Raw genomic sequence first — 12,610 nt, 5'->3', positions numbered from 1 at the left:
AGTACCTTGATATATTTTTTAATGTATTAAATTAACATCAAATTTACAGGTTCTTTTGAAGAATACATTTAAGATTCAGCTGCTCTTCTCTTTCTCTCCAGGATTGGTGGAAAGTGGAAGTGAATGACCGTCAAGGTTTTGTGCCTGCTGCATATGTAAAGAAATTGGACCCAGCCCAGTCAGCATCACGAGAGAATTTACTGGAGGAACAAGGCAGTATCGCATTGAGACAGGAACAGATTGACAACCAGTAAGGACATTAGAGATAAGACCCAAAGTCAAAGCCTATCAGTGGGGGTGGCCAGTGCCACAGTTTTAGACCATGATTTTGACTTCTGGAGTTAGGTGGTAGTCTAGGATACATCTTTGCTCAAGGATCTCCTTCCTTACTCTTGCTGCTTTTCTTTGAATCACCTTTAACATGTGAATAATTCCCAGTTTTAACCAGATTTCTTGGCTGATTGTCCATACTTTTTGGTTTTTCCTAGCCATCATAGAATTCTCCTTTTCCTAGGCAGTTTTCCTTTTTGAAATTAAGACTTTCTTAAACTTCTCGTCTAGAGTAAGATTACCTCTGAAATTGGTTTTCATGATAGCCTTCAGCTCTCTGCCTGTTCTATTGTTCAACACCAAACTCAAATGGACAGCTGGGGCTTGCAATTTTTCAGTGTAATTTGCTTAAGATTAGCACTTATTCCCCAGTCCCTTTGTTAAGCTACATCAGACTTTTGTTGTATAATTCTTGTAATGAACTCATCAACTTAGAAGCTTGGTAAACAATTTTTTTCCCCTGCATATCTTGAATTTGAAGCATCAGAGCTGGCCTCACCATGGTTGTTAATCTTGTGGGGAGGTGACTAGAGCTGATTATTCAGCGACTTTGAAAACATCTCCTATTTTTTAGAGAGACAACAATGACATATTCAAAATGACAACATATTTAGAAGGTCTGGGTTCAGATCCTGTCGTTAAAATTTTTCATAGTGTGGTGGTGGTAGTAGTAGTAGATAAGCCATTATCCCCTGTGAGCCTCAACTTCGATATTTGTAAAATAGGGTTAAATCATAATTGTCTTACTTTGCTAATAGTAAAGAAGAAAGGACTTTTATATAGCACTTTGTAGTTTGTAATATGAGTTATTTTTATTATTCTATAAAAGATTCTAGGTGATTAATTGGAGGTAGTGATTTCTATTATAAATGGTACAAGCTAAGCCTGGCATTGTTTTTAAACCATCCCGTTATATGTCAGAGGGAATTTATTAGTAAGATTCTCATCATTTCCAAAGGAAACCAGTTCTAAACTTAAGGTTAGATACCAAGAAATAGCCATCTATTCCTATAACTTTGAAGCAAAGTGAATTTTAAGTCTTAATAGTTAGAGATCTAAGATATTAGTTGAAATGAATGCTCTGCTGATGATTTTTTCGCCATTTGCTGGCCTGCTCTGCTTTCTAGTAGCTTTTGAATGACTCCCTAATCTTCACTTAATTAAATAAATCCTTTTCCCTCAGCCCTCTCCCATGCCGTCCACCATGGCCTCTGGTGGAGGTTCCTGCTTTATATTAGTTGGAATTAATCTCACTAATTTTTGCATGCTTTTGCTGTGCCCCCTCTATCTGTGCAGGACACTCATAACTAAGGAGGCTGGCAGTGTATCCCTACGTATGAAACAGGTGGAAGAACTGTGAGTAGGCCAAGAGCCTTTACTGAACCTCCTGTCATTGATGTGCTTGCTGGTCCTACCTCTGCTACATATCTCAGAGGGGGTGGGAGGGACCGACTGGCGGGAGGATTCTAGGGAAATACTATCTGTCTAGTTAGTCATCTTTCATCAGAAAGGAAAAAGATTTTTACTGTCTTTGGTGGCTGCTTTTCTCATCAGTTGCTTTCATGTCTTTCTATGTGTTCAGAGTGTCCTTGGTTTCACCCTCTTGGTTCTGTGTAGCTGACTAGTCACTCTGTCAGCACCAGACACTGATTTTTCTCTTGATACTCAGTTGGTTGAAGAGTAGGAAGATTAAGTAGCCCTTTAAAGAATGTTGATTCTTGTGTAAATTCATGATTTACTTGCTTCATTTTTAGAAGTTTACCTTTGCTTTTTTGGAATTATATGAGATGGCTTTGCCTTGAACCCAATTTTATTAATTTTTACTAATCTTCATGAACCCAATGAGATTACAGCCTTTGGATTTTCTCTTTACCAACAGCTAGAATAGTCATCTTTGATTCTTCTTTGCCAAGTCTTTGTCTGGCAGACTTTTAAGTTAGGAAACTATTCTTGACCTAATTTACAATACTGAGCTGATCACAAACTACATTGTAATTAATGCCAGAATATATTAATTTCTTAATCTTTTAGAGATGCATTTTTGAAACTTCTATACCATCTTTCTGACAAATTGTTAAAAAAATTATTTATAATCATTTAAGAGATCTAATCATTCTGAGCTAGGTGCCTGTGCTTTCAGGCTGCTTCTAGACCAATTGACCTCTAGGGTTCTTTTAAAAAAAAAATTATATAGGAGGGGCAGCTGGTGGCTCAGTGGATTGAGAGCCAGGCCTAGAGACGGGAGGTCCTAGGTTCAAATCTGGCCTCAAACACTTCCTAGCTGTGTGACCCTGGGCAAGTCACTTAACCCCCATTGCCTTGGAACAATATAGTATTGATTCTAAGATGGAAGGTAAGGGTTTAAAATTTTTTATATGGGAAGGAAAAGGAAACCCTCTGTGATACATGATACTTAGAATATCATCTATCATTGTAGCTGCATGTACCACATGTACCATGTGCTTTGAATCATTTTCAGTTGTTAATTGTGGTGGTATTGAATGACACTCTGTCTCAAGTGTGCTTGGCCTTTCCTGTGCTTAGGCTCATCTTGGTATGGAGCGAATTAGTGTATCATCTTTTTGATCTTCTAGTATCAAAACTCAGTTTTGACCTCCATACAGATCTAGATCTTTGGATATGGTGTTTATCATGTGCAGTAACACCTGTGGATTTGTACCTTGGCAGGTTCCCTGTGCTGGACTTGTGTGTTTGCTTTATGAAACAGCTAAAATTCATTCTCTTCCTGAATCCTGCCAGATACCACTCTCTGCTGGAACTGGGGGAGAAGCGCAAAGGCATGTTAGAGAAGAGTTGTAAGAAGTTCATGCTGTTCCGTGAAGCTAATGAGCTACAGCAGTGGATCAATGAGAAGGAGGCCACGCTGACCAATGAGGAAGTTGGCACAGACCTAGAACAAGTAGAGGTGCTACAGAAGAAGTTTGATGACTTTCAGAAGGTAGGAAGTGATTGGGTTTTTTCATACTGATAGTGTGGGTTCAGAACTAATTGAGTACAGATACATACTAGAAAAAAGGGTTTCTTATAGGTTTATAATATTCTCTTTACAAAGACAACGTTTATACTAAATTCCATAATAGCCAACATTTGACACATATCTCTTATGACAGTTGAGATTGAAATAGGGTATTTTAGCATCACCGTTTGTATGCCATTTTTATTTTGTATACTAAAACCTAGTTACACAGACTTCTCTGCTACTTAAAACAGATAATATACAAACCATTCTAGACCTAAAATATCATAGTAGAAATATATTCTTGTAACATTTTAATATATTCAGCATTTCATCTGATATCCATTAAATCTATAACTACTTACCCATTTTAAATAACATTACCATTTGTCTAACGTAATGTGAACAGTTACTTGGATAATAAACTGCCTCTTTGAGATAGGGAGAGCTGCTGTTACATGTTTATTTCCTTGACTGTCAAAAGCTGGGATTTCCTGATCTAAAGTCATTGTGGAAGATCATAATGACATGGTTATGAAGAGATCCTTGCTGTACAAGGATTCTCTGTCATCCTTTTATAGTTGTCCACCTGGCAGCTCTCTTGTAGTCATGTGTTCGTTTATGTGATTTGGTTTTTCATTAAAGGATTTGAAAGCCAATGAATCCCGACTAAAGGACATCAACAAAGTTGCTGAAGACCTGGAGTCAGAAGGGTTGATGGCAGAGGAAGTTCAGGCTGTACAGCAACAGGTAGGAAGTTTCCTTTCTTCTGGACCAATGCGGTACAGCACTAAGATATCAACACCCTGTTTACCTTTGTGATCTCTACACTTTAGTAATCACTACTGACCATTGACATCAGGGTTAGCCAATTGAGATCCCTCAGATTTGATTTCCATGCAAACTCATACAAGTTGAGCCAGTAGGGAAAATGTCATCCAGCCCTTCTTCCTTATAGCAGAAGGTTACTTAATGTCATTTGGTTATTTATGTTGTATTTAAAATTTTAATATGAAACATCAGCTTCAACCAAACTTGCTTGACAACAATCTGCATTTCAGTCAGTTTACTTCAGTGAATGATGTATCGTAACAATTTTCAGTTACTGCCCTAAGTTCCATATGAGTCTTTTTTTTCTATTCTCATTCATTTTTCCTCTTACATGGTCACAGTAGGTTTTGTTTTGACTTTTTTTTTCACTGCATTCTTTCATGAAGATCTTTCCAGATATTTGTGCAGTCAGCTCTCCAGCTTAGTGGCACTCTTGTCAACTTGGTCAGGATTTTAATGGAGATGCTTAAACCTTAGTGTGCTAATTTGTTTAAATTTCAGAAGAGTGAGTATAAACAGAATAGATATTATAATTAATTTCTTCTCGTGTTCTCCACTCAGATGTTTTATATGGCTTTGCCCTCCACTATGCAAAACCATTAGACCTGAGTCAATTGTCTTAACTTATTCACTATTTATATGCTATTAAACTAGTGTGCGTAACTCCTCAAAGAGGTAGTGTGTAGTAGAAGTAGGGTTGGCCTCATAGTCAGCAGAAACTAGAGTTCCAGTTCTACCTTTCACACTTAATAGTCATCTATCTGCATACATCACATCCTCCTCATCACTAAAACAAAGGTAAGAATACTTTTGTTAGGGTTTACCTCATAAGATTATTAGGCTCAAATGAGGCAATATATATAGATTTGCAACATTAAAGTACTATATAAATCTCAACTATTATTATTATTCAATACTCATGTGTATTTCCTTTCCTGTAATAGTAAACATTCCTACTTTTTTTATTTGCAGGAGGTATATGGTATGATGCCTAGGGTAAGTCTTAATTATTGCAAATAGAATCTTTGAAGAATTTGAATGTGGATAAGGCTTACAACCAGGCAGAAAGGAAATAGGAGATTTCACATTTTTCTTTCCCATGCTGCAAAAAATCAAAAGAATTTGTCATTTTAACCTTTTGGGATATTTTCCACATCTATCATTTCAATGTTTATTTTTTCCCCCTTGTTTTGAAAAAGGAGCAAAAGTATGAAAGGGGAAATTATCTATGTTGTTCCTTCCTTTGCTCCCTGAAATCTTTTTATACCAGATTTCTGTGTTATTTTTGTTTGCTTGTATCTTTTCAATCAGTCCTACAAATAGTCGACTAGATATGGTTTTTACTAGGCAGGTAAAAATGCTGTGTAGCTGATTTGTTTAAAATCTGCTGTGGAAAGAGCTAATAAGATGGGACTGTCCTGCTAGTGCTTTGGTACCTGCTTGCAAGGCTGATCTGAATCCATTTTTGTATTTTGCATAGGATGATACTGATTCTAAGACTGCTTCTCCCTGGAAGGTAGGACCCTATTGCATTATCTTCCCTTTAAAATGTTTTATTGTCAAAGGATTTTTAGCCATGTAAAACCTTTCTCCTTTAATATGTACTTCCTAAATGTATACTAATATCTTTTGTTTTTGCATTACCTTCATTTCAGAATATATCCTTCCTTTCTCTCCCCTACCCAGTGAGCCATTCATTATAACAAAAAATTAAAAAGAAAAGAGAAAAAACAGTTGAACAAAAACTAGTACATCAGCCAAGGCTGACAGTATATACAATAGTCTACCACCCATAGCCCCCCACCTCTACAATGAAGGAAGAGAGGGACATTTTCTCATCTCTTCTTCTAGAACAACTGAGGAATTAAGGACTCTCTTGAACCCACGTGAGCATTGAACTCCTTTAGGTTTTTTCTTTTATATCCATTAAGTGATGGATGGATCTCTTTTGTAAATTGATATTTAGGTCACAGAGTGGAAACAAGGCCCACAATTTAAACTGCTTAAAATGTTTATTTTATGTTACATGTTCAAAAATAGAATGGGAATTGTATTGTATTGGTTAGGCCCAGATCCTACCGATTCTATATCCTACTGATTATATTCTGTATTCTGCCTATTCTATGCCATCTAAAGGACATATCACATAACTTTTAGGGAGGCCCACTAATTAGAATTGTAGTATTTCCTCTCGAATTTCCTAATTACATTCTTATTCTTTCTGCTTTTATTTTTAATATAATATTCTTTTCTTTTATTTCTTTTCTTGCGCTTGGTTGGCCCTTTTGATATAAAATACCAACTTTGTGACCATAAGTAGCAATTTTACTGATTGGTTAATCTAGCTATTTGATCAAACAGGCTTAATTGCCTTTTGTCATTTCTGGTTTGTTTTTCCCTATGCTGATGAGCACCAGCTTTATTTTATTTATTTATTTTTAAAGCCCTTACCTTCCGTCTCGGAGTCAATACTGTGTATTGGCTCCAAGGGTAAGGGCTAGGCAATGGGGGTCAAGTGACTTGCCCAGGGTCACACAGCTGGGAAGTGTCTGAGGCCAGATTTGAACCTAGGACCTCCCATCTGTAGGCCTGGCTCTCAATCCACTGAGCTACCCAGCTGCCCCCAACCAGTTTTATGATCTTTAAATTCTGGAATCTTGTTTTTCACTTATTATGGTTTCTGTGAAACTCTTTTATCTTTCTCATTTATGCAATGGGGAAATGAGCCATTGAGATATGTCTGCTGATATTGGACATTGTAATGAATGCTACCTTTAATGTTGTTAATAAAAATTCCGAGTGTCCCTTTAACATATTAATTGACAATCAATAATGAAAGCCTGATCTTCTGTCCCTGATTAGCGAATCTTTGATCACTTTTGCTTTCCTTCTCCTTTCCTTCCCCATATAGTCTGCACGGCTGATGGTTCACACAGTGGCCACTTTTAATTCAATCAAGGTAAGAACCAATGAACAGCTCTACTTGCTAATTTCTCGTTTTTCTTCCTCTCTCTTCTTTTTCTTTTTTTTGTGATTAATATCCAATTTAATTATGTGGGCTTCACTATCTCTACTATTTAGGAGTCTCTTCAAAGAGTCAGTGCTAAATTTCAGTTCCTAATTTTGAGGGTGTAGGTTCTTCTTCAGATTCCCTGTCATAGAAAGCTGTGGGGATCCATCCACTGTAAAAAATGTACTAGTCGATTTCCAAGTTACTCATACTATTGGTGAAGTAGGTAATATCTGCTTGAATCCCTAAGAAGTAACTTTTTCATTAATCCCTACATCATTTCCCACTTTACTTTGAAACTAAATCACCTGTTTTGAGAGTTTACATTTATAAAACAATTACAATCTCTTTAACTTGTAGATTTGAGTAGGAAGCATGTATAGAATGCTTTATATTTATTAGTTAAGGGGCTCTTCAACAAATGTGAGAAATTCATTTTTTCCTGGGCTACTTTTTTTTTTTTTAAACCCTTACCTTCCATCTTAGAGTCGTCAATACTATGTATTGGTTCCAAGGCAGAAGAGTGGTAAGGGCTAGGCAATGGGGGTAAGGTGACTTGCCCAGGGTCACACAGCTGGCAAGTGTCTGAGGCCAGATTTCAACCTCGGACCTCCCGTCTCTAGGCCTGGCTCTCAATCCACTGAGCCACCCAGCTGCCCCCATCCCTGGTCTACTTTTGAAAGATGGTGAATACAGCTCAAGTGCTAAGAAGTAGCCAATACCAACTAAATAAAGGTTAAACATTGGATACCATGATCCTATCACTTTGCATAAGATATTGAGGTTTTAATTTGTCTAAACATGAGTTTCATTTGTTGTTCTGCCTTTTAGTGGCATAACTTCACTTGCATACTCATTATTCAAGTTAAAAGGCTTCCCTAGAAACTAAGGAACACATTTCAAGGGAACATTATTGGTTCCCTTCATCTCAGCTTCCTTTACCTTCATCACCAATAATGAAATATTTCAAGAAAAACATGAAACCCCATTGGAAGGGCAAAAACTGTAAGCAAAACCAAAGATTTGCTTTCTTTTATTTAGGAACTAAATGAGCGCTGGAGGTCTCTACAGCAGTTGGCTGAAGAGCGGAGCCAACTTCTGGGCAGTGCCCATGAAGTACAGAGATTCCATAGGTGAGAGGTCCTTGTTAATGACCAGTTTTAGAAATGGGGCAGAGGATAAGAATAAGAAAATATTAATGCTTGATTTGTAATAGTCTTAGAACTTAACAGTGATTTAAATCCCTAAAGGGCTAGGAAAAGGAACACTTCCTACAATAGACTAGGGGTTGGCAGACTATGGCCTGCTGGGTAAATCCAGCCCACTGAGTAATTATGACTTTTTTTTCTGCCACATATTTTTTTAGGACTTCCAAGCACAGAATTAGGATTTTTGTTTTGTTTTGGTTTTAGAATCATAAGTGTATTCATTTAAAAATCATAAAAAAGTCAGTTGCCCTAGCATACGCATACTTGGTGAAAGTCACAGACAGCATTAGATGAGCATTATTTAAAAATTTAAAATCAGAGTGTTATTCAGTTGTTCATCAGTCCAACTCTTTGTGACCCTGTGGACCATACTATCCATGGAGTTTTTTTGGAAAAGGTAATTTGCCATTTCCTTCTCAAGTGGATTAAAGCAAACCAAGTTAAGTGACTTGCCCATTATAAGGCCAGATTCCACTGAGGTACCACCTCACCCACCCTTACCCCAATCAGCAAACGTACCTTGAATGGAATGGTTTTTACCTTTTAATATATATTCTAAAAGTTCATATTCCTTAAGTGTATTTTAAAAGTTTAAAACCATTCTTTGCTTGTGGCACCTGCAAAACTAGGCACCAAGTCAGATTTGGTCTAGTGGTCCTGGTTTGCCAACCTCTAATACAGACTTTGATTTAAAGGGCTTTTACTCTAGGATAATGTGTTTGTAAAGCCACTACTTTGAATTTTATTTAGCTCCATTGAACTTTTTAACAATTAAAAAGTTTTGGGGGTTTTTAAATAGAGTGAGCTGAGCTTACCTGAGAAGGTAGAGAAGTAATACAATGTAGTGGGAAGAACACCTGTCACAATTTTTTCAGCTATAAAGTGAGGTTAATGATACTTGTATTACTTAGCCTGTCATGAGTTTCAAATGAGATCTGCATGTGTTGTACTTTAGATCTATAAAGCTCTATATAAATATATCACTTTTTAAATAACTGGTAGTGATCTCCTTTATTGTAAGTATTCAAGCAGAGATTGAGTAACTTGTCAGGAATACAAAAGTGTAGATGTCCACAGTGAATGGGAAGTTGAACCCTGACTTATCAAATGCAGTGTTCACAACAAGAGTAAACCTTTTTAATGATGCCACTTCAAATACTTGTTGACAACTATCACATCCCTCCTGAGTTTAATAGCTTCAGGTTCTGTAGTTGATTTGCTTATATGTTATGTCAGCAGTTCTCTGACCATTTGGATACCGCTTTTCTGGACTGCTCATTTGCTGATGCCTTTGTTAAAATATAGTACCCATAAGTGAATGTGGCCTAGCCAAGTCAGAGTAGAATTGAATGAACTCTCATCACTCTTCATATAGCTGAAAACTGGTAAGATTTTTCACAGCTGTGTCATACTAATTACCAGTATTGTGCTTCAGACATTCAGCTGCACAGATCTTTTATTTTTTTTCAGGCCCATTGTTGCCTGGCCATGCCTTCCTTATTTTTTGCCTTTGAGGCTGATTTTTGTAACCAAATATAGAACTTTGCTGATGTCCTTTAAAAGAGAAAGAGAGTGTAAACAGATAAACCAAATATGAGGTAAATAACCAACTAAAAATGTTTCTCTTAGCATAGCCATTTAACCTGTGTACCATCCTCCACTTCTTCCTAATTGAATGATCCCTTGAATCAAAGAAAAGCAGTTGAGTTAAAACCAACAGATAAAATGACCATATCTAACAGCACATGTATCTTAGCACAGGGATTTGCACATAATAAGAGCTTAATAAATGCTTGATGGCCTCACTTTACATGTGCCACATTCTACTCCTTTGGCAGTCTGTCTACCTTGCCACCACTGGGAATGTGTTAAATCATCTGTTTTTGAGGGTTAAGATTGGTCATTACTGCAGTTGGAGCTCAGCTGCCTTTTAATGGTGATTTTATTACATTGTTGGAAATTTTTTCCCTAGTTCTGCTGATATAAGACTTTGATAGAAGTATTCCCCACCACCACCACCTTTCATTTCTCACAGTTAAATTGATCTACTAAAGTTTGTTCAGTCCCTCTCCCATGAATGGGTGCCCATTTTGTTTGCATTTTTTTTGCTGCCATGGAAAATGCTAGTGTGGGTATGTCTGCCACTGGTACCAGGAAGTATTTAACTATGCACCAGTCTGCTTAGTAATGCCTAAAATGACTCCAGAGGACTATTGACAAAATACTCTTACTTCTCAGCAGAGGTGGCAAATTGCAGGTTTGGACTGAAGCAGACTTTGTCAGACATGACCTTTGTGTTCAATTGTTTGGTTTTACTATGTACTGTCTTTGTTATAAAGGAGTTTTGCGTTGAGGGATGAGAAGAGTGTAAGGTATTGATATAGGTTAAAAAATAAAATTATCCCACCCATTTAACCACACTTTTATATACTGCCCAAGGTTAAAGTTCCATTGTTAATGTTTTGAAAAGCATGTTCTGAAGCATGTAAACTGGTCTTTAGACACATCTCAGATAATTTTTTTTCCTTTCTGTAGAGATGCTGATGAAACCAAGGAATGGATTGAAGAAAAGAATCAGGCTTTAAACACAGACAATTATGGACATGATCTGGCCAGTGTCCAGGCATTGCAACGCAAGCATGAGGGCTTTGAGAGAGACCTAGCAGCATTAGGTGATAAGGTGAGCCTTTTTCTGACACAATCTCCTTCCCAGACAGAGCAAAAAAATTGTGCTTCTCCTGAGCTTGGTTCCTGACTTTGTTCTTCTGGTTTCTTTTATTCTCCAGGTGAATTCCCTCGGGGAGACTGCCGAGCGACTAATCCAGTCCCATCCTGAATCAGCTGAAGACCTTCAAGAGAAATGCACTGAGCTAAATCAGGCCTGGAACAGCTTAGGGAAACGAGCTGATCAGCGCAAGGCCAAGTTGGGGGATTCTCATGACCTGCAGCGTTTCCTCAGTGATTTCCGGTAAAGATTTAAAACATTCTTACAAACAAATATAGAGGTTTGACATGTTTGCTTCTATTTGGATGTGAGGTTTTTTTAGGGTTCTAAATGAAAAATAAGTCTCCCCCATTTCTCTCCTAAGTTGTTGCTTTTATAAGGTTTCTAGATGTCTGTCTTGTTAAAAAGAGCTGAACAGGGGAATTGTTGGCTTTTCCTCTGTGAAGTTCCTGTTTTTTGAATACTGGTAGAAGCTTAAATCCTAGAAGTGTATTAGCTCAGCACTTGTGAGTCACCATGTTTTCTTGGACAAATGGCTTGTTCGCTGCCCTGCCTGTCAAAGAACATAATAGCATTTCTCCATGGATTTGTTTTCCAGGGACCTCATGTCTTGGATCAATGGAATCCGGGGCTTAGTATCCTCTGATGAATTAGCCAAGGATGTCACAGGAGCTGAAGCTTTGTTAGAAAGACATCAGGTAGGTGAGACTTCCCTGCTGCATGTTAGAGCCACCAAGTATTTGAAGTCCATTTATTCCCTCTTTGTTGAAGACTTTTCTCCACCTTTTGTTATGAGTAGGTTGATGACATTGGAGTGGACATACCACCACCAGTTATTTAATCCTTTCCCTTCTTTCGGCAGGAACACCGAACAGAAATTGATGCCAGAGCTGGCACTTTCCAGGCATTTGAGCAGTTTGGGCAGCAGCTGTTGGCTCGTGGGCACTATGCCAGCCCTGAGATCAAAGAGAAACTAGATATTCTCGATCAAGAGAGAGCTGACCTGGAGAAAGCCTGGATCCAGCGCAGGATGATGCTAGACCAGTGTCTTGAACTACAGGTACCTAGTCACCCTTGGTATCCATTTCTTTTTCACCATAAATCTCTCTCCTAGTGACTGAGCTTCATTGGCCTTTTCTCCTCAGTTGTTTCACCGGGATTGTGAACAGGCGGAAAATTGGATGGCTGCTCGGGAGGCTTTCCTGAATACTGAAGATCGAGGGGACTCTCTGGATAGTGTAGAGGCTCTGATCAAGAAACATGAAGACTTTGATAAAGCAATCAATGTTCAGGTACAGCATTTGATGAACTATCACCTTCCCTAGGAGCATTCTTTGCCTCTATTTGCATATTTCACCTTCCTAATTTGAGCAGGTTAGAATATGAAGTACATACATACTCTCCCTTCCTCCCCTCCCCCCCAAAAAGGGGGGGATAGTTCTTTACAATGACAGCTGGCACAAGAGTAATGAGAAGGCTATTTTAGAAGTAAACTATAATCAACTCCCAGGATCCACCAAGGGAAAAAT

At 37.9% G+C, this 12,610-nt stretch overlaps 1 protein-coding gene across 2 annotated transcripts in view; it reads left to right on the top strand.

Annotated features, from left to right (window-relative positions):
• SPTAN1 (spectrin alpha, non-erythrocytic 1) overlaps positions 1–12,610 on the top strand; it is a 61,705-nt gene that overhangs the window by 31,459 nt on the left and 17,636 nt on the right. For both annotated transcript variants that reach the window (XM_044664026.1, XM_044664025.1), the window contains exons 22-34: positions 102–250; positions 1,627–1,686; positions 3,091–3,289; positions 3,953–4,057; positions 5,111–5,134; positions 5,619–5,654; positions 7,050–7,097; positions 8,190–8,281; positions 10,892–11,036; positions 11,143–11,324; positions 11,680–11,779; positions 11,944–12,141; positions 12,227–12,373. In XM_044664026.1, coding sequence (XP_044519961.1) covers positions 102–250; positions 1,627–1,686; positions 3,091–3,289; positions 3,953–4,057; positions 5,111–5,134; positions 5,619–5,654; positions 7,050–7,097; positions 8,190–8,281; positions 10,892–11,036; positions 11,143–11,324; positions 11,680–11,779; positions 11,944–12,141; positions 12,227–12,373 — 1,485 coding nt within the window. The remainder of the gene's footprint in view (positions 1–101; positions 251–1,626; positions 1,687–3,090; positions 3,290–3,952; positions 4,058–5,110; positions 5,135–5,618; positions 5,655–7,049; positions 7,098–8,189; positions 8,282–10,891; positions 11,037–11,142; positions 11,325–11,679; positions 11,780–11,943; positions 12,142–12,226; positions 12,374–12,610) is intronic.

This window comes from Gracilinanus agilis, chromosome 2 (assembly GCF_016433145.1).
Source record: "Gracilinanus agilis isolate LMUSP501 chromosome 2, AgileGrace, whole genome shotgun sequence".
Taxonomy (NCBI): Eukaryota; Metazoa; Chordata; class Mammalia; order Didelphimorphia; family Didelphidae; genus Gracilinanus; species Gracilinanus agilis.
This window is presented reverse-complemented; position numbering and strand designations above follow the sequence as displayed.